Genomic DNA, 25,149 nt, shown 5'->3' on the forward strand with positions numbered 1-25,149 from the left:
GCTGTGTCCCCACCAGAGCTCAGACCTTCTGATCTTGCTATGAGCAACACATTCCTTGATGTTCACCTATTTTGACCGATGTTAACCATGTCCTTGGTTACCAGTACATGACGTTTTTCAACCTTTGCTTGGTATTGTTTCTTCTGATGCTTTTACATATATAAATTTCCATTTGTAATTCATTCTACTAATTTTTGGATTTCTGTTACAAATCTCTGCATGTTATGCAAGGCCAAGTCTGGGAATAAGGCTCAACTCTGTTTTAAGCTTTGGAGAAAACTGAAAAATGAGCAGCATGCTCAGCTTTAGAAATAGCAAGTGTATATTTATAACCAGCAATTTCGTTGCTCATTATGCAGCATAGTTATAAAAGACCCCACAGGCTTTCTTACATCTGTCCTCTGGTGCTGAAGATATGGTTGTCTCAGAAAGCACAGCTGTCTCAGTTTCATTCATGTTCTTAAACAGAACATATTACCTTTGTTTTGAATGCTGTCCCACTAAAAAACAGGTCATGGAGGCCACATTTAGTCTAGCCTCATCATTTTGTGTTATACCATTTCAAAACCTCAGCTGTAAATTAATGAGACAATTACATTCTCTCATTCTCATGTGTGGGGCAAAAATTGCATATTTTATTTTCTTAGGGAATGTAATTTTCTGGACAGTCACTCTGCAATTGGAACACGGCTTCCAATTATTCAGGTAATTCTGAACTAGGAATTCAGAGAGGAATATTTCCTATAGGGTAAAGCGACAGCTGCACTGTGGATCTGTGGTAGCCCTCCAGGCTCTTTCTTACAACAAGGAATGTGTCAGAGCCAAACACTCTCTGAGCAGGTTCTTTGAGATATTCCTAACATGGAGGGCTTCATGTTTAATACCAGATTTCCTTATTTGTAGATATTCGATGTTTCACAGGATTTTGATTTAACAGAGTGATACAGCAATGTACTAAAGTCACAAGTGCAATATAGCAGTTGTGATACACGGTTGCATCACAATACAAACCTGATTGCCATTACCAGTCCCTGTATGCTCATTGTTATGACATTGGGCACCCCAGTGTCCAGGGAGGAATATGTGAGTTGAAATCAGCTCACGTCAGTTTAGTTGCTCTCTTCAAAGTTCATTTTCTCAGTTGTTTTGCTCATATACTTCTAGGTTTGGCTGAGTCGCCTACACACTTCTTCACCCATGCTGTTTCTCTCCAGATTATCACAGGAAAAACTGTTTACACAATTCAAAACCCCACTGCTACAGCTGGGCAGCTAAAACCAAGGCCACCCTCAACATCCTTTGTGCTAAGTTCAGCTTTCCTTACAATAATTGGTGGCCATTCCTTATATTGTTCCTTGTGCTCATCACTTATGCCCGTGTCCTTTGAGCCTTCTTTCATTGTAGGCGTTTGCTGTCATATGCGGTGATTCTCTTGTTTCTTTTTATACCGAAAAAAGCAAACTTGAAAAACATTTGCTAGTTACACTGAAGAAGTGAGTATGGCATTTGGTTTTGTGCCTCTATTCTCAAGGAAATATGTCTTTTAAAAGCAACCCTACTAATAATTTTGTCACAGAAGACCACAAGATGTTTGAGGCTTGATGGGTACTGAACTTCAGCTGCAGCTTTTTGCTGAGGCCAGGGTCTTACTAAATGAACCCTAACTTTTTTAATGTTCAGGAGTAATCAGTTTTTTCAGCAACATTTATTGAGAGAGTGTTTAAACCAATATATGAACAGCTCTCCATATGGATATAATTTCAGGCAATTTTTGATGATTTTGTAAATGACAGCATAGCCTAAAACCATTAGCTGGGACTCAAGACTGTGACAGAGAACAGTAAGGATTCATTAGTTTTCACTTCTGCTAACTTTGACAGGCATATTTGAAATTCAATTATGTTGGAGAGTAACAGCCAGCTGTTGTTGACTAATGATCTCATAACTGTATGTGTATACAATGATCTTCTTATATTTATCAAGGGATGAACATAGCAAACTGACCCAACCAAGTAAATAACTTCAAAAACAAAGCTGAGGACACATTGTCCAAGAAGGAAGATTTGTTATCAAAACTAAAAGATGGGTATGTGCTTTTCTCTCTATGGATAAGAATGCCGAAGTGCTCATTGTGTGGAGATGATACCTTTGTCAACCCCGAACTGTTCTGTGCTAATCAAAAAGTACTAGGATTGAACCTTCTTTGAAAATCCTTATGAAAAAGATCCACGAAAAAACTTACACAGGCTTGTAGCTATCCAGGCACTTTGTGGAAGTCTCAGTACAGGGCCTGGTAAACAAAATCCAAATCCTGTAAATCAGCTTTCTCTTCCAGAATTCGCTAGGGACCACATGTAGTGGCCAGGGCTCCCCATGTAGTACCACAGTCCCATGGCCCGTTTAACCAGGAAGCGCTGCATTGTGAGGGACCACCTCCACTCTGCACCAGCGTTAGAATGACAGAGGTGGCACAGGAACCTGTCTCAGGTAAATGCTCCCAACTGCTTTTGTGGGATAGTTTTCAGCCAGATTTATTCCTTGAATTACTCCACCATGAAGCCACACCAGCATGCATGACCAGGCAAGAAGAAGAAGGATGAGGCTGGGAAGGAGTGAAAAACTGTTCTTTCTTGAGTACTTGTTTTGATTTACACTTTCATGGGAATAACTAGAACCAATGTTAAGGAAATTGAGACAAAAGGCAATGGCAGGAATTAGGTACATCTTGACATCTACCTCATTCAAGGATAATCTATTCCCATTATAAACTAGAAGTTAAATTCTGAAGCTAACCCTCTCTCATGAAGTGGGAATGGGGAGGAGTCTGTACCTTAACACCTCAGAATACTGATTAACACTCAGAATACTGAAGTGCCTCCCTTGCCTAATGTGATTTGATCAAACACCTCCTGTCCCAGTCTAATTGGTAGGCGCATTCTTTCCCTCAACATGTTGCAACTGCGGCAGGGTTGAGACATGAGTGGGTGAAATCTCTAACATGGTGACTAAGGTAATTGCTGGCAACTGAAATTTAATGAGTTCTTACATTCAATTCCAATTGATCATTTCCATGGAATAATTCAGTGTTAATTAGAGACAGAATGAAAACCCCAGTATTTTTCCATCCATGTCAGTGCCTGCACCAGCAAGATATTAGGTCATGTCATCTCCTGTTCACTTTGGGATGCTTCCATGCAAAACAGAAACATCTGACTCAGAGAGAACCCTGCAGCAGCTAGAGCATTTAGTCTGCAGAAAGATGCAAGCTCAGACAGAAAGGAGATTTGAATCCCAGCATCCAACTTCTGGATGTAACATCAGGCAGAAGATGCAGCAAGTATTCTCAGCCTCTAAGGTGCATTAAGGCTGCATGTGAAATCAAAGGGGACCATTGGCTTGGCTCTGCACCTCAACAGGCCTGATTTGAGAGAGGTGGGGAATGGCTCAGGGCTGTCAGGACTACTCTGTTGGCTCTCAGGAGCTGAGCTAGAAGCACATCCACACTGGGAGTATTCAGAGCTGAATCTGGATGGAGCACCACAGGCATATGGAGATCTAGCCACCCATAGATATTTAAATAAATATGCTAGGCCTCAAACCTATTTTACAGCAGAGGAATGACTGTTAGGGAAGATGTGCAGCCCTGGTCTTCAACGCTTTCCAAGGGATCTGCAAATTATGTGCACCCCTGAGAATCAGAGTCCTGGGATGTGACAGCAGTTGCTTCCTCCTTCCCTTTGGCTCCATCCCCAGATTCAGATGCAAACAGCTGAGATGGTTCCTAATATGGATATGTGAGTCTATTTAACACAGCAAACCCAAATAAACTGCTGTACAAGCTTAGATCCCAAGAGAGGCTAAATCATTAATGTAATGACCAAACCGCATTGTTTCAAGAGGTCTTGTGACAAATTGTGAGTTTTCATCATGGCAGCTCTACTTTTGCCTTTACTTCTGTGGAACAACAGCAGTATTACTTAGAGCAAAACAAAGCTCTATTTATTACAATTCAGAAACTTAGATATAGTAAGGGGAATCAGTGTTGAGTGTGCATATTATCATTATAAAATAAATATATTGCAGAACTATTGCAACAAGCTCTATAAGCAAATTAGTATCAGAAACCTGAGATGCTCAGAATTAAAATTCCAAAAATCTCAGTATGTTCAGATCTGCAATAGCTCAGTAAGATACACAACCTTAACCCTGTATCCTAACAACACAACTGTACTCATACAGTTGATACAGTACAGTCACGTTTTAAAGACTGTAACCAAAATCAGGTTTTTCTTCCCTCCCTCATGGTCTTGCTTTAAAGTCTGTCAAAAGATGATTGGCACACCTTCCTCAAATCCCAGTATTTCCTGCAGAACCTGCCCTGTTACTTGCCAGTGCACATCACTGAGTTACGTATACCTGTACAATTAATGTAACTGCCAATTAGATGACTTGTTTGTGGTATAACTCTCAAGACCAAGGCAACAGAACAGAGCAGAACTTTTTAGAGTTAGTAATACGTTTCCAAATTTTAACATACAGTCAGTTTATTGAATGAAATATGAAACATTTTCAGAATTTAATCTCAACATATACTTGCAATAGAACATATCCAGCATCTGTTTATCTGAACATGCTGCCAGAAATACAAGCCTCTCCCACTGAGACGCATCAGCAATGATACACAGACGGGAAACTAAATTAAAACAGGCAATTAGGTATTAAACAAGTGAACAAACACCTTGTCAGAATAATTCTCTCTCTGGATTAAAAACAGTCTATGCCTTATGTAATTCTAAAAAAGCCTGCATATGGCTGCCAGACACCAGCAGTATTCCAAGAAAGTCAAGCACATGCTACCTAGATATAAAAATGTAAAATTTTGACTCATGCCTGAAAGCAAAAGTGGGGAGCAGATTGAGTTGCACACTAACTACATATGGTACAGCTTTGACTATAATTTTTTGTAAAATATGTATTTTTAAGACGGCGCTCTTCCGGTTTATTTCAGTACTTTACTGCATAAAAATTCTGTACATCTACAAGTCATTGATGAGCTGAAAGTCATTGCTGATGGTAGCACATAAAATGGGGAAAAAGCATAATGTGCCACTATTTGCTAGCAACCCATTCTCCCCATTTCTGCAAATGAACAAATGCCAGATTTACTTCAAAGATTATTGTGGGATATTCAGTAATAACTTCAGCAGACCCATGAAACAAAAATATCACACAAAAAGAACAATTCTCAAAAGCCAAAATCCTCCTTGCTTTACAGTGAACACATCCATGTAGTCAGAAAAATTTCACCTGCTTCCTCTAACTCTGAACAAAAATTTGCTTGAGGAAAGTGATGCTCAAGTCATCAACCAGCTTGTACCATTATTGCTGGTTAAAATGGCTCAAAACCACATATCAGGTATTACAACTAAGAACCAAGACAAGTATGGTTCTCTCAGCAGTGCCTGAGTGGGGTGTGAGGAAAGCCACCGGCCACCGCCGGAGGCCGCAGCCCGACAACAGCCCTGAGGCAGGACCGAGAACCCGAGGAGGCCTCCAGCAGTCCTGCCGCAGGGAAGCAGGGCTTACGGATGCCCTCCCACCTCCGGGAAGCATCTCCCACACCAGCCCCAGAGCACTCCCCACCACCAACGTGGTACGTGGCTGCCTCAGCCCCGGGCTCCGCTCCCTGCCCGTCCCCGCCTCGCTACCGCTCGCCCCTCCCCGTTGCCAACCCTCGGGCCCGGCAGCCCAGCCCGAGGTTCCGGCGCGTGGAACACGCCGCTTTCCTGATTGGCTGTCTTCCGCCGCTGGCCCCGCCAGCTCCGGCGCGAATGCCGGCCCACAGCGCCGTCCTATTGGTCAATTCAGCCCTGGCGCTCTCTCGCCGCAGGCCGCGAGAGGGTGCACCTCCCCGCGGATTGGTGGGGTGCTACGGCGCGTGCGCCGCCCATGGCCTCGCCCGTCCTTCTAGGCCCCCCCCCGTCGTTATCCCCCCCCCCCAAACAGCGGCCGCTGGTACCGGGTGCGCTCTGTTCTCGCACAGTTCCCCCTCACCCCGTTATGGCGGCCACTGCAGAGGAGCCGTTCCCCTTCCACGGTCTCCTGCCTAAGAAGGAGACTGGTGCTGCCGCCTTTCTTGCCCGCTTCCCCGACTTCGACGGGCGGGGGGTGCTGCTGGCGGTGCTAGACACCGGCGTGGACCCGGGGGCGCCGGGCATGCAGGTAACAGGCGGTAGCGAGGAGCCGCCCCGGGCGGCGGCCCTGAGTCACGGAGGCGGGCGGCCCTCAAGGGGAGCTGGGAGCACCCGGGCCCTGCTGGGCTGCGCTGCCTGGGGGCCGGGAAAGAGTGTGGGGCCGGGGCGCTAGTGCAGGCGCGGCTCAGCCCCGAGCAGCCGTCGGTAGCGGGACAGGCCCTGGAAGGGTTGTCTGGGGACTTGCAGTTTGGGTGTTTGTTTGCTTGCTCACAGTTCCCGCTAAGCACACACTTTGCGTGAGCGTGGGCTCTTGCTACGGGAGGGCGGAGAATCCTGCCGATGGGGCTCCGTGCGGGTCACTTCGGGTGTTTGTGTAAGGATCTTCCTTTTAAGCCCTTCCCAGAGGTTTTAGGGTACTGAAATCTCTTTCATTGTCTTCTTGCACGTAGCACTCGTGAAAGAACAGTTTGTGGATTTTTTTAAGCTTTAGCAAACTTCAACAGGAGGTAGCTTGAGGCTACAAACAGCGGCTTAGATCTTTTACATGAAAAGTGTATTTCTGGCAAAATTTGCCTGCCTCTCTTAGTGTGTGCGTTGTATTGCAACAACAATATGTGTCAGATTTGGTTCTGCCAGCTTTTTTTGATCGTAGCTCAGATCGCAGTGATTGCTGTAATTATCTCAATCTCAGTTTTGCAGATTTCTGTATATGTGATTTTAATTTTTTTGCACTCCTCAGCGTTTCCTTATTTCTTTTAGCTCTGTCATGTAAGTTTGTATGTGGCCTTTTGTTTCACTGCTCCTTCCTGCCCCTTGTTGGCATATTTTCTCCGAGATGTTGCAAAGGAAGCCTTGAGAAGTGATTCAGAAAGAGTTGCAGGGAACTTGCTTGTATATGGAATCCTTTATTTGTTTTAACTAAACAGCACCTATATTGGGGTTTTTGCTCTTTCTTTGGCACAATCATAGATTTTAGTCCTGAGTGACCTACTTCAGGGACCTAACTCTAGCAGATCTTTAGTTCAGTGTTCTGAAATGACTCCTTATGGATTTCAGTTGAGTGAAAGGATGAGTGAAGAGGACAGATAGAGTGAAAGGAGGGACTGGGCAGCTATAACTTCAGTTAACTTAAACTGCAATAAAGCTGGTGATTTTGGCAAAATGTTGAGGGTAAGTGGAATAGTAATTGGGAAGCTCAAGACAGCTCGCTAAAAAGCAAAGGTAATACCATGGGCACACCACAAAGTAGTGAAAGACAATTAGGAAAATGTGAATATGAATGGGGTGTGCCTAGTTCTGAAGTTTCACATATGAAAGCAAAAAAACCCCTAAGTCTCTAAAGATTATAAGTGAGGAGTGGTCAACTAAAAAAAAAAAGGGGGGGGGGGGGCATGAGAGGGAAGCTTTGTTCTGAGATAGGCAACCCAAGCCTCATGAGGGATACCTGTGAAACCTCATGATCCCACTGTTGATGATACCAATTTTATTCAGCCTGTTTTATGTGGAGGATAATGTTACAGGTGGTAAAGTAAAAAAATCTGTGGAGAACTTCGTGAGTGTGTGTATGTAATTAATTTTGTGATGGGTGAGAGTGAGTTTGCAAAGATGTTGGAGAAACATTTGAAGAAGCTGTGTGGTCTTTCCATGCTGCTATGGAAAGAATAGTTACTGGGCTTAACAGACGTTCTTGCATCTGGTTTATTTTTTTGTTGGTTGGCTGGCTTTGCCACATGAAACATTTTATTATCTAACTTCTATTTTTGTGTTCTTTATGAATCTTTTGTACCCAGTGCCCTCTGGGGGAACACTTTTCATCTTCTCTTGCTTTACACTCCACCTGTTGATGCCAGCTGTGAAGTTCAGTTTGTTTGCTTTTTTCATGCTAATTTTTTCCCTTCTTCACCTCTTTGGTAGAATCTATTTCCTGTTGTTATCTGTTGTGTCATGGCTTGTAAATTCCTCATTAAGGAATAGCAAATGGTAACATTGTAGTTGGGCAGATAAGGTACATTTAATGGACCTATTGTGGTTGTGTATGTATAGTCTTTGTTCAGCCCCACCCTGCTCTTTACCTGTTGCTGTTGTCACTACTTAGGTTCTTAGCAGTTCATCTGTTTCTTGCAATTTTGATCATTCTGTGAAGTGGCTATTGGAATTGTTGTTATAATTATTATTATCTAGAACTAGCTCGTACTTTTATGGGATGATGTTTCAGCAGTAGCAGCTTGAGTTGGCTTGACTTGTTTTTCAGCACTGAGTTAATTTTCAAATAATTTTCATTTTTATTTGCGAGGATGATCAGCTGACCCAAGTGCTGAAGAACTTGTTCATCTCCTGTTGCTGCAATAGCTGTCAGTTGGAATCAGTAACATTGTATCCTCTGGCAAAAACATGCACAAATGCATCTGGCTTTGCCTTTTAATTTGGGATTGTCACAGATACTGGTGCTCCTCCACTTCTGATCAGCTGTCAGGATTATGCAGATAGATTTGGGGGGGGTGTTAGTGTTTTTACTAAAATTTACTAATTTATTTGCTTTACGATATCAGAGCTAACATGAGAGTATGTTTTTCAAACTAAAAAGCATAAACAAGTCAAACTTGTAGACTATTTCATGTATTTTTTTCAAATGGCTGTAGGCAAGCCATGATAATAAAGGTAGAATTGGGGGTTCTAAATACACTCTAAATAATTAAATCAAAATTAATTGTGGTGTGTTTTTTTTTTTAAGGCAAAAGGTACTAAAACATACCTTGTTTGTAATAAATTCATTATTTCCAGGTTTTTTCTGTTCACATGAGGGAGTTGATCTAGTTCACTTCATTTTTTTTATTTTTTCTTCAGAATTGAAATCCTTGGTAGAATCCTTGTGGGGGAAAAAAAGGTGGTGAACCAACCAAAAAAAAACCCCAAAAAACAGTTGAACTGAGTTTCACTGTAGCGTTACTACTGGTGGGCAGTATGTCAGACCGGTCCATGACAGCAGGAGCAGCCACACTGGTTACTTGCACTAAGTGATGGTGAACCTGTGTGTTTCAATGCCATTACGAATTGAGTCTTGGACCTTTGCACCTGAAAACCAGACCTTTGAGTCTGACTGCAAGACTCCAATTTGTCAGTTTTAACTGTACAAACTTGCATGCACCTTTGGACCTGCTGTTCAGCTAGGAGGTGAAGTGGCCTGTAGCGTAGGAATTGTTCATTGTCTTGCTGGGTAGGAAACAACTTTAAAAACTACCCAAGCTCACTATGGCATAAATCTGTGTTCTGGCCACCTGTTGCAGTATAACTTGTCTCCTTCCAACAAGTCACCTTGGATTACATTTTTATTCTTGTTTTCTTGTCCTTTGATCACTGAATAATTCACTTTCTTTAGAGGCATATTGAAAAATGTCCAATTCTGATAATCTCAGGGTTGTCTTTGCAGTTGCTTTATTATTGGAGCAGCTCTTGACTTTTCTGTAAGTAGAGACTGGCATTTGGAGACATTAATTACAGACACTAGAAAACCATATGGTTTGAGTGCCTATGCACTGTGTTTCCGGAGTAAATTTTCACAACTGTGCAGCTGTTGTTCAGTGGATGTTTTACCAGGTTAATGTGCTTTAACAGTTTTCAAACCTGACATGAATTTCTATAAACAGAGTAACAGTGCTGGTTTCAGTAATGGAAATTTTTCCCTAGCAAATCTCTTCTAAAGCAGTATTTGTTACCATCTGGGAAATGAAATTAAGGTCCTTCTTATGGTTGTTAAGAGTTTAGGTTTTGGGGGTTTGATCCTCTTTTTTTCTGGCCTGTTGAAACCTTCCATATGGGGGAGTGGTTGCTTGTTATTTTTCTGTATGTTGTTTTGTTGAGTTTTGTGGGTTTTTTTTGGGGGGGGTGTTTATGGGTGAGTGGTTTTCTGTTTTGTTTGGGGTTTGTTAGGTGTCTGTTGTGGAGGATTTTTTCTTTGTTTGTTGTGCTTTTGTTTGTTAAGGTTTTCCCCTTAACCATAAGAATTTGAGACCTTGGAAATACATATTCTTATTTGTTGAAGTGTGATAAAAGCTTGAACCTTGTCTTTTTGACAGCAGTGGAGTGATTTTTATGAAACAGCTTGGTCATGTTGTTAACTTCAGCAGCTGAATTCACAATTCCAGAGCATGATTTGAGTAAAACTACATGCCATGTATGTTATGTCTAGCATCAAAATTATTGATAGAGAATAAAGGCAACAGTACCAAATACTTAAATGGTAGAGAAGAGCAAATATTGCTGCTTTTCTGAACAAGAAGCTTTTTTCACTTTCAGTGTACTTATTGTATAGAAAGTGTTGAGAACATTGATTTTTTCTTTTTTTTTTTCTTTTTTAATTTTTAACCTAGAAGCATAAAAAAATAGATGCATATGACCAATTCATAGTATCATAGAATGGTTTGGGTCAGAAGGAACCTTTAAAGGTCATATAGTCCAGCCCCCCTCAGCAACAATTGGGGAAATCTTCAAGTGGATCGGTTTACTCAGAGCCCTGTCCAACCTGACCTTGAATGTTTCCAGGGATGTGGCATCTGCACCTCTCTGGGCAACCTCTTCCAGTGCCTCAGCACCCTCACAGTGGAGAATTTCTTCTTCATAGCTACTATAAATCTACCCTTTTTCAGTTTAAAGCTATTACTCCATGTCCCATCCCTGCATGCCCCGAAGGAAGTCCCTTTTCAGATTTCATGTTGGCCCCATTATAGGCACTGGAAGCTACTCTAAGGTCTCCCCAGAGCCTTCTCCTCTCCAGGCTAAAGAAGCCCAACTCTCTCTGCCTGTCTTCATAGGAGAGGTGCTTTAGCCATCTGAGCTCATATTGCCCTTCAAGAAAATACTGCTGTATATGGAGTATAGTTTATTTCCTGAATGAACTCATACAATATCTACTAGATGAAGCATGTTATTACAAGAAGAGAATAGTTAATATTTTTGTAAATGTAAAATAACATTAAAAGAATCTTAATCATAGTCTTGTTAGTTGTGTAGAAGGTTACTCTAGGTGAAAGGAACTTTGGCTAGGTTAGTGGTTTCTTTTTTGATGTTTAGTTGCCTGCAACTACTGTACATCAGGGCTAATTTTCATTTAATCTGAAGAGGCTTTAAAGTTATGGTCATTAACTCTTCTTAGCTAGTCAGCTCACTTTCTCCTCACCCTGGTAAAAATACTTTTTATACAGTATTAGGGTATATAGCAGTAGTTCCTAAGACTTCAGGTTGATTAAAATGAGTAGAATCCTTGACAAAGGAAAAATAAGATAACTTGTGTTCCTTTTAGATTTAAGCTCAGTTAAGAGACTCAAGCTTGTGGGTGCCTGTAATTAAGCACATTTCATTTTGTTAGAGTTGTGTGTTCATTACAGTAAAATTTGGCCAGTGTGGTGGGATGGAAGCAACACAGCGATTTATTTGAACACACATAGTTGTTCTTGCAAATTTCAGCTTGGTTTTAAACTGGGGCTCCTGTGCTTTATTGATGCAATGCTTTTACTATCTGGAATATTGTGTCCAGTTCTGGGCCCCTCAGTTCAAGAAGGACAGGGAATTGCTTTTGAAAGAATCCAGCACAGAGCCACAAAGATGATGGAGTGGAACATCTCCCTTATGAGGAGAGGCTGAGGGAGCTGGGTCTCTTTAGCTTGGAGAAGAGGAGACTGAGGGATGACCTCATCAGTGTTTTCAAATATGTAAAGGGTGGGTGTCAGGATGATGGAGGTAGGTTTTTTTAGTGATATCCAGTGGTAGGACAAGGGGCAATGGGTGTAAACTGGAACATAGGATGTTCCACGTTAACATCAGGAAGAACTTCTTTACCGTGAGAGTGGCAGAGCACTGGAATGGGTTGCCCAGGGAGGTTGTGGAGTCTCCTATGTTGGAGATATTCAAGGCCCGCCTGGACAAGTTCCTGTGTGATGTACTCTAGGTTACCCTGCTCTTGCAGGGGGGTTGGACTAGATGATCTTTCGAGGTCCTTTCCAACCCTTGGGATTCTGTGATTCTGTGTGATTCTGTGTTCTAAATCCTTTTTAGAAATTAGTTAGTGAATTTGTATAAACTAGAAAGATGGGCACATTGGTTTTAGTTCATTGAAAATTTAAGTAATTTTAAATTGGTTTTATGTCTTTCCATTTAATGTTGGATGCTTAAGAAAGTTGGTTGACATTTTTATTAACAATCCTAAAAAAATTCCTGGATTTTGTGCTGAAGGGTAATCAACTACGTTTTTATTTTTCTGTATTCATATTTTCAGATTACAACTGATGGGAAACCCAAGATCATTGATATAATTGATACAACAGGCAGTGGTGATGTAACTACATGTACCATTGTGGAACCTAAAGATGGAGAAATTGTCGGTCTGTCTGGAAGAACTTTAAAGGTGAGTATTCACTGCTGCAGAGACCCTACTGGGCATCTTCTCCTTTTTTTGTTTAACTACAAATTTAATACTTATTTTAGTTTCTGCAGAACTTAGTTTCTTTTAACCAGATGTCATGGTTTAATGCCAGCTGGCAACTAAGCCCCACACAGTTGTGCACTCACAGTCCTCCTAGCAGGATGAGGGGAAGAGATTTGGAAGGGTAAGAACGAGAAAACTTGCGTGTTGGGGTAAAGACAGTTTAACTGGTTCAGCAAAATCTGCACGTGCAAGCAGAGCAAAGCAGGGAAATGATTCACTGCTTTCTGTTGGCAGGCAGATGTTCAACTTGTGGGGAGATAGTTCTAGAGACTGAAAAACTTGTGAGGACTTGGTTATAGACTCACTGCATTCTCACTATAAATAGAACAGAAACCCTGTAGGGTTTTGAAAAGGATATGATCAGATCTATCAGAGGTGTGAGCTTAGAACTGCTGAAGCTACTGGCATAATTTGATTGATGAGGTGATATGAGGGCATCAACTCTTTGGATCTTCCCATGATATCATCTTTCTTCTGAATTTTGCATAGAATACGATTATAAGGGTGAATTTGTTGTGCTATTTTTTGCTTTTTTTGTTTTTAACTAGGAGTAGTAGTTCTCATATACTGAGAGTCTAAGCTGCAGTGAGATGTGAAAGTAGATACTCAGATGTTTGTCATGAATTCAAACCGTAACACCTCTTCATGCTATGGTGCTGCTTTTCATTTATAGTACTGTTATTTTCTCAGACCTCTACCCAGTAAAGTCACTGCTGGGGCTTTATGTTTTCAAAGTAGATCAGCAGGACAGTGGTTACTTAGTTGTTCAATGACAGTGTCACATGAATTAATAGTGATTGCTTTTGAACTGGATTGATACTGCCGTGTCATGTTGTTGAAATTTAGTGAGTGAGTTACTGTCATGGAGGCAGGGAATTAAATTGGTGATATTTGCAAGTCTCTTCTCTAAGCTGTCTTACAGTGTTGATTTTTCATATTTTTTTTTTTTAATGCTATTGGTTAACGGATTTCTGAACATACTTTTCTGCAGATTCCGACAACCTGGGTAAATCCTTCAGGCAAATATCACATTGGCATAAAAAATGGCTATGATATCTATCCTAAAGCTCTTAAGGAGAGGATTCAGGTAAGGAATTACATTTTGCGTCTAGTGTAGTGTATGGTCATATTTCACTGTTCTGACTCCTAAATTTTTCTAGGAAACTATGGTATGTGATTTACTAACACATGTAGGCTGCTAGCCAGCACTTGAAAGCTATTCTCTCACTTATTGTTGCTTGATCCATTTCTCCTGTGATTTTTTTAGAACTGTCCAGTCAGTGGTCCTCTTCAGAGTAGCAAAAAATCTGGACATTACTGGTAGCAGTTTCTTTTGTCTGTGTGGCAGTTGATGTTCATTTATCATACTGTATTGAACTTTTATAACTATTGTGTCTCAAAGCGGAATTTTTATATTACTTTTGTGGTTTGCATACTTGGACATAGGTATTTGTCCATATATTGAGAAACCTGGTTTTATTCTATAGAAAGAACGCAAGGAAAAGCTGTGGGATCCCATTCACAGACTGGCTCTGGCAGAGGCCTGTAGAAAACAAGAGGAATTCGATGCGGCTCATAGCTCTCCCTCCCAGGTTTGGAGAAGTAAACTTATAAACTTGTTCGCAACAATTTGTTACCAGTTGAGAGGATTAAAATATTTTTTTTAGATGAGTGAAGGAAAGATACTTCTGGTTCTTTTGGCAGATCACTTGCTAGTTTATCTTCTGATTAATTTTAAAAAGTCTATGTATGGATGGTTGTTTCATTTTCTTAGCGCTATTAGCTTTCTGAACTTGTCAAATACAAAAAGGATGTTATTTGAGATACTTTGTAGCGGTTTTAGTAAGTTTTATTTTTAATTTAATATGCTGGGGTTTTTTAAGGCTGTCATCCTTGGTGTGTTCAAAGTTGGAATCTTCTAAACATATTCTTTATTTAGTAAGCCAGGTACTATTTCAGTGAAGTACCAGGAATACCTCAGGTCACTTCTGTAACATTTAATGACGCATAAATAAATAAATAAGGGCTTTAAACATTACAATTACAGAAATTGGAAATAATTATGCAAAACAGGCAAAAAATAAACAGTGCACTGTTAGAAGACGATTAAACTTCTAGATGTTTGTGACTCCTAGGATGGTCTTGCATTCTTGGTGAAGTGACATAACAAATGTGTAACATCAGAAAGAAATGTAAGGTTACCTATCTTGTAACAACTTTAGAAATACTCTGTGTTCCTGTTGCCTTACTAGGTAAATAAGCTGATAAAGGAAGAACTTCAAAATCAAGTGGAACTGTTGAATTCTTTTGAGAAAAAATACAGTGATCCTGGCCCAGTATATGACTGTCTGGTATGGAATGATGGTGAGACCTGGAGGTAAATGCCTAAACTTGTATAACTTATCATCATCTACACATAAAAATCCAGCTTGCATTGAAGGCTGTGTTAACTTTCAAATCTACCCTCTTTATAGAGTTCTTAAATGTTATTTGCTTTAAAATAATCCTACTGTATCATTTGAATTTCATGACAAAGTTCCAATCCCAAATGAAGGTGGGGTAAAATGAAGTCTTATTAAAGACAGCATGATGCAAAGAGTAAGCTTGTGAGATTTTCCTCTGAGGCAGAGTAAAATTTGCTTTGAGTATCTATTGGTGAGAGGGTTAAAAAAACAAAGCCACCAACAACCAAACCCCAGAACAGCAGCAACAATAAAAAACAACCCTCCAAAACACAGAAGTCTTTACATAAACTTCAAGATGTAACATGGCACTTTTCTTGACTTATAATGTGCATCATACAAAACAGTGGGAAAGACTTCAACTGATTATGTACCAGCACTGAACAGCTAGTATTAGTAAAATTTCTTCCTTGAAGAAATTGCTTGAATTTCCATATTCTTGCTTTTTTAAGAAAGATTTATCTGAATTTAGTAGCATTTGAAAGTGAGTTTATTTAGAGATCTTTGTAGTTTCTGTATCTTAAGTGCGAACAGCCCAGTTTAAAAATATTTACTTAAAGAATTAAGATACTGTAAACACAGAACCAGACTTCTTAAAGTCTTTGTGGTGGTACTCTTTGTTGGGGGGGCAAGATAACCGAAGGCTTACAGCAGCTGGAAAAATAACCATTTTGTTTGGTCAACAGAGCCTGCATAGATACAAGTGAGAGTGGTGACTTGACAAACTGTACGGTGCTGAGAACCTACAAAGAAGCTCAGGAGTATGGGTCTTTTGGAACATCTGAAATGTTGAATTATTCTGTGAATATTTATGATGATGGAAACCTTCTTTCCATTGTGACAAGTGGAGGTAAATGAAAATAATATTAAGAAAATTTTGCTTCTGAGCAACATCAGTTTTTGGGTCTTGATTTTGACACTTGGGATGGCTCAAGGCATCTATCTTAATACAGTATTCATTACTGTGGCAGTCAAGATCAATATTCAGATTTTCTGAATTATAGCTATAATGATAGCTCATTGCCAAACTTGCTTGCATTTTTGTCTGAAATAGTTAATTATATGTTCAAATGCCTACATAAATAGAGTGTACAGTTTAAGTGCTCTAGGAGGTGTTCTTGCATCTTAATGCCTAAAACAGAACCTTCTTTCAAAGTACCTTCTTTGTTTTGCTTCTTAAATATAAGTGATGACTGATTATTAGTTTCTGTGTTTTGTGCTTGTATAATTTAAGAAACTTAAATAAGACATACCTGTGAACAAAAGGTGTATTGATCTTTATTTTGGTTTATCCAAACTTTTTTGTGATGGCAGATGTCACTATAGCTGAAGCACTAACCACTCTGGATATGTGTGTTCTTTATATAATCTTGTTATGTTTTGGAAGCATCTTAAGTGGTTATGGTGATGTGGATATATTTGGGTTGAAAAATGCTCTTAATTTATCATTAAACAATCCTATGTCAGTAGAACTACAGAAGCAGTTCTGGTTTCTAAATTGATAATTTTTTGAGATACTCCTTTTTATCTCAACAAAAACTTTGTGCAGTTTTTGGTTTGTGTTTTTTGGGGGGTTGTTTGTTGGTTTTTTGTTTTGGGTTGTTTGGGGGTTTTTTCCTTGTTTGGGTTTTTTTTGTTAGGGTGTTTGTTTTGTTTAGTTTTGTTTTTACTTCATCACCACTGAGTCATTTCAGGTATAATTTTCATAACTTAGAGTAGGAAGTGTTGAGCTTTTAAAGTAACTTCTGTTAGTAGAATTAAGTTAATGCATCCTTTTTCTCTGCCTCTTGCTTCTTTTCTCCCTTCAAAAAGCTGTTTTATTTTCCAGATTGCTGCTGTTCCCTGGGTTGTTTTGTTTTTTTCCTTAGAATAACAGGACACTTGTTAAGGTGATTTAAACCCTGGGCTCATTTTACACAATAGTAGAACCATTTAGGTTGGAAAAGACTTGTAAGATTGAGTCCAATCGTTAACATTATGATGTCCCTAGGCATCATGTTTACATTGTATTTTAAATACCTCCAGGGATGGTGACTCAACTACTTCCCTGTGCAGCCTGTTCCAATGCCTGACAAATGCTTTAGGGAACAAATTTTTCTTCTTAAAGCTGTCCTGGCTTAACTTGAGGCCAGTACCTCTTGTCCTATTGTTTGTTACTTGTGAGAAGAGACTGATGTCCATTTCACTACAGCCTCCTTTCAGGTAGCTTTAGAGGATGATAAGGTCCCCCCTGAGCCTTCCCTTCTCCAGACTAAAGAACCCCACTTCCCTCAGCTGTTCCTCATAAGACTTGTTCCCCAGAACCTACATCGGCTTTGTTGCCCTTTTCTGACCCACTGCAGCACCTCAATGTTTTTCTTGCAGTGAAAGGCCCAGAACTGAACACAGGATTCTAGTTGCAGCCTCAGCAGGGGCATGGTCTCTTCCCCAGTTGTGCTGGCCACACTGTTTCTGATACAGGCCAGGGTGCTGTTGGACTTCTTGTCCACTTGGGCATGCTACCGGATCATATTCAGCAGCTGTTGACCACCACTCATGTCCTTTTCAATTGGGCAGCTTTCCAGCTGCTGTTCCTGGAGCCTGTAGCCTTGCATGAGGATGTTGTGACCCAAGTGCAGGGCCTGGCACTTTGCCTTGTTGAACTTCATACAGCTGGCCTCAGCCTAGTGATCCAGCCTGTACAAACGCTCTGTAGAGCCTTTCTACCTTCAAGCAGATCAACACTCCTGCCCAACTTCCTGTTATCTGCAAAATCATTGAGGGTACACTGGATGCCCTCATCCAGATTGTTGATAAAGGTATTAAGCAGAACTGACTTCAGTCTTGAGCCCTGGGGCACACCAGTTGTGGCGGGCTGGTAACTGGATTTATATACTTAAAGCTCAATAGGTAAAAATTAATTAGTGTATTAAATTTGTGTACATGAAGTTTGCTAAAGATACAGTGATACAACTTTTTATTTCCTCAGGAGCACATGGAACACATGTGGCTAGTATTGCAGCTGGATACTTTCCAGAAGAGCCAGAACGAAATGGTGTGGCTCCTGGAGCTCAGATTCTTGCCATCAAGATTGGTGATACAAGACTAAGTACAATGGAAACTGGCACTGGTCTAATAAGAGCTGTGGGTATTTCACTGACTAAACAGTTAATTTCAGCAGTGTGACTTAGTGTTCCACAGTATTCTACAATTTTGTTCTCTACTTGCTCATAGGGAGTGCTTTTATAGTTGTAGAATACTTCCAGCAAAAAGAAGAAAGCAAGCAAATGCCATCAACCCTCCCCCTCAATGAAAATCCAGAACAAACAAAAATAAGCCAACCAAAAAAAACCTGTGAAGCATACCAGAATGTATTTTAAAACATATCTTAATACTAATGTTTTAGTATAAAGCAAGTCTTTTGTTGTACAGAGCATTTAGAGACACTTACAGACTAACACAGTTGCAGTGTGTCTGGCTAGCTTGATGTGTGGGTGAAGTTACTTGTATGCATATTTCTAGTTCCTTATTCTGTGTTGTGAGCATGTTTTTTTATAGTTACGTAGGTAACAATAGAATACTTAAATGTAGCATAGAGACTAGTATCTGCTAATATGGGTGATTTGGTTTGTGGGTTTTTTGTTGTTGTTTGGTTTTTTTTGCTTTGGTTTTTCTTTTTACTCACTTTCTGAAAAGGAAAGATATAATTACTTTTTAATGAAAAAAGGCCTAAAACCTTTTCCATATAATGAATTGATGGGGAATAAAAATCACACAAGAAGAGGAAATAGAAAAATATACTTGTGGCTCATAGTATATCTTGCTATAGCAACACAAAGATGTACTATAATGTTTTTACAGGAATTTAACCTAACTGCACAGGAAAAGAGAATTTTATGTTGAGTACAGATATTTGAGACAAATACTAATGAAGTCTGCAGTTTTCTCTTAGGGTACTGTTAAATTATAGCTTGTAAAATGACAAGAGTAAGGCTGTTCAGGGAGTGGGGTTTTTATTCTGTTTATTCACTGGGGAAGTAGCACTTAAATAACTGATTGAAGTAAGTTATTTTCTATAATCAAAAGAAACTTATCCCATTTTCTTAGATCTGTAGCAGTTTAAGCAGATGTTCTTTGCCATTCCTTACTTATTCTATGATTAGGATGTATTTTGGCTTTTATTTTTACTTTATCAGATGATAGAAGCAATAAAATATAAATGTGATCTCGTCAACTATAGCTATGGAGAGGCAACACATTGGCCAAATTCTGGGTGAGTACCACTGTGGTTAACATGAAGTATTTTAATATGAATTACATACATTTGTTGAGCTTTGTGTACATGAACTGTCAGTAAGATGACTTGTCCAGGCTCAGACAATTCATATGCATTAAACTGTTGCAGTTTATATTTTTAACTGCATACAGTATAAAAAATGTTTCAGAATAACAAAGAATTTTTGTAGTTGGAGCACCACATAATTGGGGGGAGGAGGGATGAACACCTAATTTTGCTACATAACTATTACTTTTTTTAAAATTAGAAAATATTTATCGTGGTCAGCTTCTGTATTGGCACTGCCTCTGCTAGGTGTGGGAAGCAGGCTGCATAATATTCCTTGTTTCTATGTCTGGTCACAGAGATTCTACGGGAAGTAAGAGTTTTGCCCTGTGGGAAGAAAACAATATTTTGATTGATTGCCTTTTTTTTTTTTTCTTATACATCAGGAGAATTTGTGAAGTTATTAATGAAGCGGTGTGGAAACACAATGTAATCTATGTTTCAAGTGCAGGAAATAATGGCCCTTGCCTTTCTACAGTTGGATGTCCTGGTGGAACTACATCTAGTGTAATAGGTAAATCATTTTCTTTGGGGGTGGGGGGGGAAGAGTTGGCAGTATTCAGCTTCTGTCTTAATTGTAACTATCTGAGAACAGCACACAGACCCTTACCAACTGGTAAATCTGACTTGTAAAAATACATGTAAGTTGGATTCTAATTAATGTTCTGGAAGGCCTTATAATGCATTTTGAATTGTCAGAACCACAATTTTAGATCTTTTGTCTTCATCAGATACTCTATTTTCTGTTTGTAGTGAAACAAAACATTTAACTTGGATGTAAAATGATCCCATGTGATGACCTAGACAAAGTCCTTCTAGAGGAAGAATTCTTTCAGCTGTAGTGCCACTTCTGTCAGGTCTATTACTGCCATAAGAATTTGTTTTTCTGAATGTCTAAGTGTATGGGGTTTGATATTTCAGTGGAAGTTTGAGATACAAAACTTAGCGAAATGTCTAGCATTTAGGGGTAACTTCCCTAGTCTTTATTTTTATATAAATCTGCTGCTGCATTACTGAGTTGCACAAGCTGACTTTTTAAATCTCCGAATCCTAATGCAAGAAGACTAGCATCTAGATTTGAAAGTTGGAGAGTCAGTATTTCAGGACAGCCAGTAGAACACTCATTACTTTCTGATGTTAATCTGCAGTTAATTCACTAATGAAACGGGCTGGAGCTGGAATTTACAAGCTCTTTTCAGGTTTGCATTTTTTCAGTCTTTGCTCTTACAGCACTTCTACTCTGTCAGTTCAGTGTACTTGTATCACCCCAGGGACTGATTTATCATTCACTCTGCATGCTCTTTTTCTACCATCTGGAGTGAACCAGATAGGTTGGGAATTTTTTGTTTTTCTTTTGAGGGTAAAGCAAAATCTAGTTGACAGGTTGGCTTAGTTCACACGGGCAGCAGATCTTGCCAAATTTGTTTGTTAGCTTGGTATGTTAATTTTCTACTATCCTCATAGTGCTTGTGCCATAGAGAAAATGGAGTGTACAGTGTAGGTATGTGGCACAGGTGCAATGACATCGTGTTTTAAAAATACAACTTCAGCAGACTGACAGTCATTTGTATGCTCTGGGCACTTTGAACTGATACATAGGAAAGTAAGTGATGAGTGTCTCATTGCTGTGTTTGAGCTGTGTGGATGTGGCCATCTGCTCTAGGTGGCATAGCTATGAGCCATGTGAACATGAACCAGCTCACACAGATTGCTTTGAGCTATGTTTGGTGTACTTTGTAACAGTGTAAACACAGCCAGAGGCCTGTGCGGGAGAGTGGAGACATGTAGAAGTAATTTGTTGTGAAAAAAAATTAGAAGGTGAATACATTCTATTCCAGTTGAATAAAAATGAAACTTTGAAGTTTACATAATATTTCAATATTATAGAATATTTTCAGTCCATAGCATGCTGCTTTATACTTGCTTTGTAAAAATATGTGGGTGCAATGTTACAGAAAAAGCATGTTTCCATCATTACACGTCAAGCAAAAAATTCTTAAAATTAATTTTAACCATAATTTTTTTTTTCTGTTAATAAAAATTCATTGCACATTTAAAATACTTGAATGTTTTTTGCAGGTGTTGGTGCCTACGTTTCACCTGACATGATGGTCGCAGAATACTCTTTAAGAGAAAAACTGCCAGCAAATCAATATACTTGGTCATCCAGAGGGCCTAGGTATGTTGTACTGAAAGAACAAATTTATTGCTTTGGGGTTCAGATTACGTAATTCAAAATCCAAAAAGTGGTCATTAATACCAGCATAAGGGTATTTCTTTCCTATGGGAAGAGCATAGGTAGTCTGCTGTTCTTGTAAGGCCTTTGTACATCAGGCTCCAGAACTCCTGGGGAAGGGGGAAGACCACTGCGCTGCCTCAGCACAGGAGAAAGTGTGTCAGGAAAGTGTGTTTGAGCACAGACATACTTAGAGATTATAAAAGTTGTTTGGAAATCTGATCTTTCTCTGATTATTTTTTTTCCAGAGGATTTTTTACATAGCATTTATTTCGTTACATTAGTGTAGTGAAGTTAACTGTTTGCTTATTGTTGCAGATTAAAAGAAATACTGTTATTGCAGTGGCATTATTTCTGGCTTCAGTGACATTGTTTTGATGGCACAACTTAAGGATTTTGCTTGAGTCCAGTAGAGGTGTGAGCAGACAGAAAAAAATGCTTTTATGCTTCACATTAGAGAACATTTTCTTGAAGACCTGTGAAAGAAAATTATGGGGCAATGAAAACTTCAGCTTTTATTTCATGTCTCAGAAGCATTTGGTAGGAATGTGGTAGCCAAAAAAGGAAAAAAAGAATTGTTCTTGCATGCGGCAAAATTACAATATACTGTATTTGTAGTCAGCCTACAGTAGCAGTGGGTGAAAGAAAAAAATAAAAAAAAATAACTTGAGGTTGGTCTTTGGTTTATTTGCTGGTTACATAGAAATCTTCGAAGTTAGCTGTCATGGTATTTGTGTATTTACCTTCAAGTATATTGTTTCAAGAACCTTATTATGTAGAACTGTCATGTAGGGAAAAGATAAATGTTGTCTCTGCCTTCAGCTGGAAAAGGGAGAAAGATTTGTAATTAATATCAGTATACATACATGCACAAAAACTATGTTTTGTGTTCTTTGTCACTTTGTGTTGTAGAATAGTCAGAATGAGCATATGTTAGCTAAAAGGCCCAAGTCTGGCTAAAAGATGTAACGCACAAGGTGTAACACACAGAGTTCCTAAACCTTTTCTAGAGCAGGCTTGGGCTGAGGGGTGAGTCTGTCTGAGTAAGCAGGAAAGGCTTTCAGGCAGATGCACTGTGCACCACATGACCAGAAGTGTTGTGATACAGGGCCTGTCATTTATTTAGAGCTGTGATAAAATATGTCCAAAGGTCACATACAGTATCATCCTGAGGGTACTCTGATTTGAGGCAGATTTTAGATGGATGAAGGTGTTAGTGTGGGACATAAATACCCCAAAATACCTTGCCTCCCCAAAGAACTTAATAGCTCAGGCATAGTGCTACTCTTGCTCAAGTGGTGCAGTTTTTGTCTATCCAGAGCAAAGAAAATTAAGTATTTCTGACTCAGACTGTTGAAAGCTGCTTTTAACCATGTCATAGGTACTCACTCTGTTCTTAAATATGTTTGAGCAAGGAAGAAAAGTGTCGTAGGCCCAGCTGATCCTGATCCACCTGACATTCCTTTTTATTTTTGTCTTCTCTTGCTCTCCTTGCCTCAGGCCCTGTATTCAGAATTTGATCTGGTAGTTGAAGTGGCAATATGCAAAATTAGAGATTGCATTTTTTTTAATCTTTTCTAGTCATCTTCTCCCTTTTACTATTTTTCTGTAAAGACAGTAACTGTTAAATAGGCTATATTAAATACTGATCTGTTTATTGAAGTGTTTGATAGGTCTGTTTGTGTGCATTTTCCAGTTCAAATCCCAGAAGTTACTCTGACTAACTGAAGCGTGGTGAGAAGGGTATTGAAGGAGTGTAGATTTAGAAAACTCACTGTAAAATAGGCATAGCTGATGATTAATGTGACATTTTTAGGTTGCTGCTTAGTGGCATGCTTTTTCTTGGGTTTAATGGGTTAATGGATTTAGTGAAGTAATAACGCTTGTGGACATTCCCTAAAGCTAAAATATTAAGTGCACAAAAAACTTTTAGATAAAGTGTGCAGAAAATAAGTTTTTCAATGCTTCTGTTTTACCACTAGCACTGATGGAGCCCTGGGAGTAAGCATCAGTGCCCCAGGAGGTGCTATTGCTTCTGTTCCGAACTGGACTCTGCGAGGAACACAACTCATGAATGGTACATCCATGTCTTCTCCCAATGCATGTGGAGGCATTGCATTAGTGTTGTCAGGTAATATGTTACAAAGTTAACTATAGATGCATAGTCTAAAAGAGATTAGATTCTTATTTTCTCTTATTAAAAAAAAAAACCAAAAACCCTGTAACCTTCTAATTTTTTTGTTGTATCCAATAATACCCTTATTTTTAATTTCAGGACTCAAAGCTAATGATATTCATTACACTGTTCATTCTGTCAGAAGAGCTTTAGAAAATACTGCAGTGAAAGCTGAAAACATAGAAGTATTTGCACAAGGACATGGTATTATTCAGGTACTTAATAGCAAAAACCCCAACATAATATAAATAACTGTCAGTGGAAACCTGACTCTCAAAAAATAAAAGCAGCTTTCTAGATGAGCACACTCGGTTTGCTTTCATGCTGCTTGATTTTCAGATCTCATGGAGGGAGAGGAAGGGAATGTAGTGGGAGGGGAGGAGGAATGAGATTGTTCTTTCAGTTTCAGCATGAAGTTGCTGTAGAATAAATGTGTTAACTAGACACATTCTTAGACTGATGAAAAAGGTACGTGGGCATAAAAGTGGGATGTGGGTTTTTATCGCCTACGTGTGGATTTGGATGCCTAAATTCTGTTCTGATGTCTAAAAATGTTCTTATGCTGTTGTCAGAGAGAGCTGAACAAATTTGGTGCAGACAAAAGCTACAACTGTAAGTTCTGGGCAGTGAAAATGAAGATACCCACACTGGTTCACCAAGCAGTACAACTGCAGTTGTTCAATGACTTTGCGCCAGAACTGCACTGAAAACTCTGGGTGTTTGCTGTATCTTGTGGACAAGTAGCTTAGAAATTTGTGATGTGATACTTTGTATGATGATAGTTATTCCCTATCTCCTGCATAGTGAAAGACAGTCTATCTGTGCATAATCTTAGGTTCTTAAAGAGCTGCTGGTCAAATAGAGGTACTGAGATTTTTCTCTCATGCATAAAGATGCTAGATATTAAATGCTTAGCCCTAAACTCACGTTCTGGAGATGCTGCAGCCTAGTAGGTAACAGCTGCTAAACACATCTGTAACACTGAGTTTGATACAGAAGGCCACAGAAAAATTAAATGCACCAGTCATATCTTACAATTTAGTAGTCTGTGATTAAAGCATGTGTTAAAACATGGTTAAAACTGATCTGGGAAACTGAGGCTGTATACTTGTCTCAAAGGAGAGTGCCCTTATCTCCACTGGCGAGGGTAGCTCACTGTGAAGTAGAAGAGAATGTAAGCTTTTGGACACAGCAGAATAGAAAGTGAGATAGAAAGATGCCTTTTTAAAACAAAAAGGTGGGCTTGTCATCAGAGTTTTTTTCTGACAGCTCATTTCTGAAA

The 25,149-nt window shown here is 39.5% G+C and overlaps 1 protein-coding gene across 2 annotated transcripts in view; it reads left to right on the forward strand.

Annotated features, from left to right (window-relative positions):
- Positions 1-6,005: 6,005 nt before the first annotated feature.
- TPP2 (tripeptidyl peptidase 2) overlaps positions 6,006-25,149 on the forward strand; it is a 54,982-nt gene continuing 35,838 nt past the window's right edge. For both annotated transcript variants that reach the window (XM_005145232.4, XM_031045561.2), the window contains exons 1-12: positions 6,006-6,222; positions 12,463-12,591; positions 13,664-13,759; positions 14,160-14,264; positions 14,925-15,049; positions 15,821-15,984; positions 18,103-18,257; positions 19,310-19,386; positions 19,842-19,969; positions 21,535-21,634; positions 23,674-23,822; positions 23,967-24,082. In XM_005145232.4, the coding sequence (XP_005145289.1) occupies positions 6,061-6,222; positions 12,463-12,591; positions 13,664-13,759; positions 14,160-14,264; positions 14,925-15,049; positions 15,821-15,984; positions 18,103-18,257; positions 19,310-19,386; positions 19,842-19,969; positions 21,535-21,634; positions 23,674-23,822; positions 23,967-24,082 (1,506 nt within the window). In that variant the 5' untranslated portion in view covers positions 6,006-6,060. The remainder of the gene's footprint in view (positions 6,223-12,462; positions 12,592-13,663; positions 13,760-14,159; positions 14,265-14,924; positions 15,050-15,820; positions 15,985-18,102; positions 18,258-19,309; positions 19,387-19,841; positions 19,970-21,534; positions 21,635-23,673; positions 23,823-23,966; positions 24,083-25,149) is intronic.

Source organism: Melopsittacus undulatus, chromosome 2 (assembly GCF_012275295.1).
Source record: "Melopsittacus undulatus isolate bMelUnd1 chromosome 2, bMelUnd1.mat.Z, whole genome shotgun sequence".
Classification (NCBI taxonomy): Eukaryota; Metazoa; Chordata; class Aves; order Psittaciformes; family Psittaculidae; genus Melopsittacus; species Melopsittacus undulatus.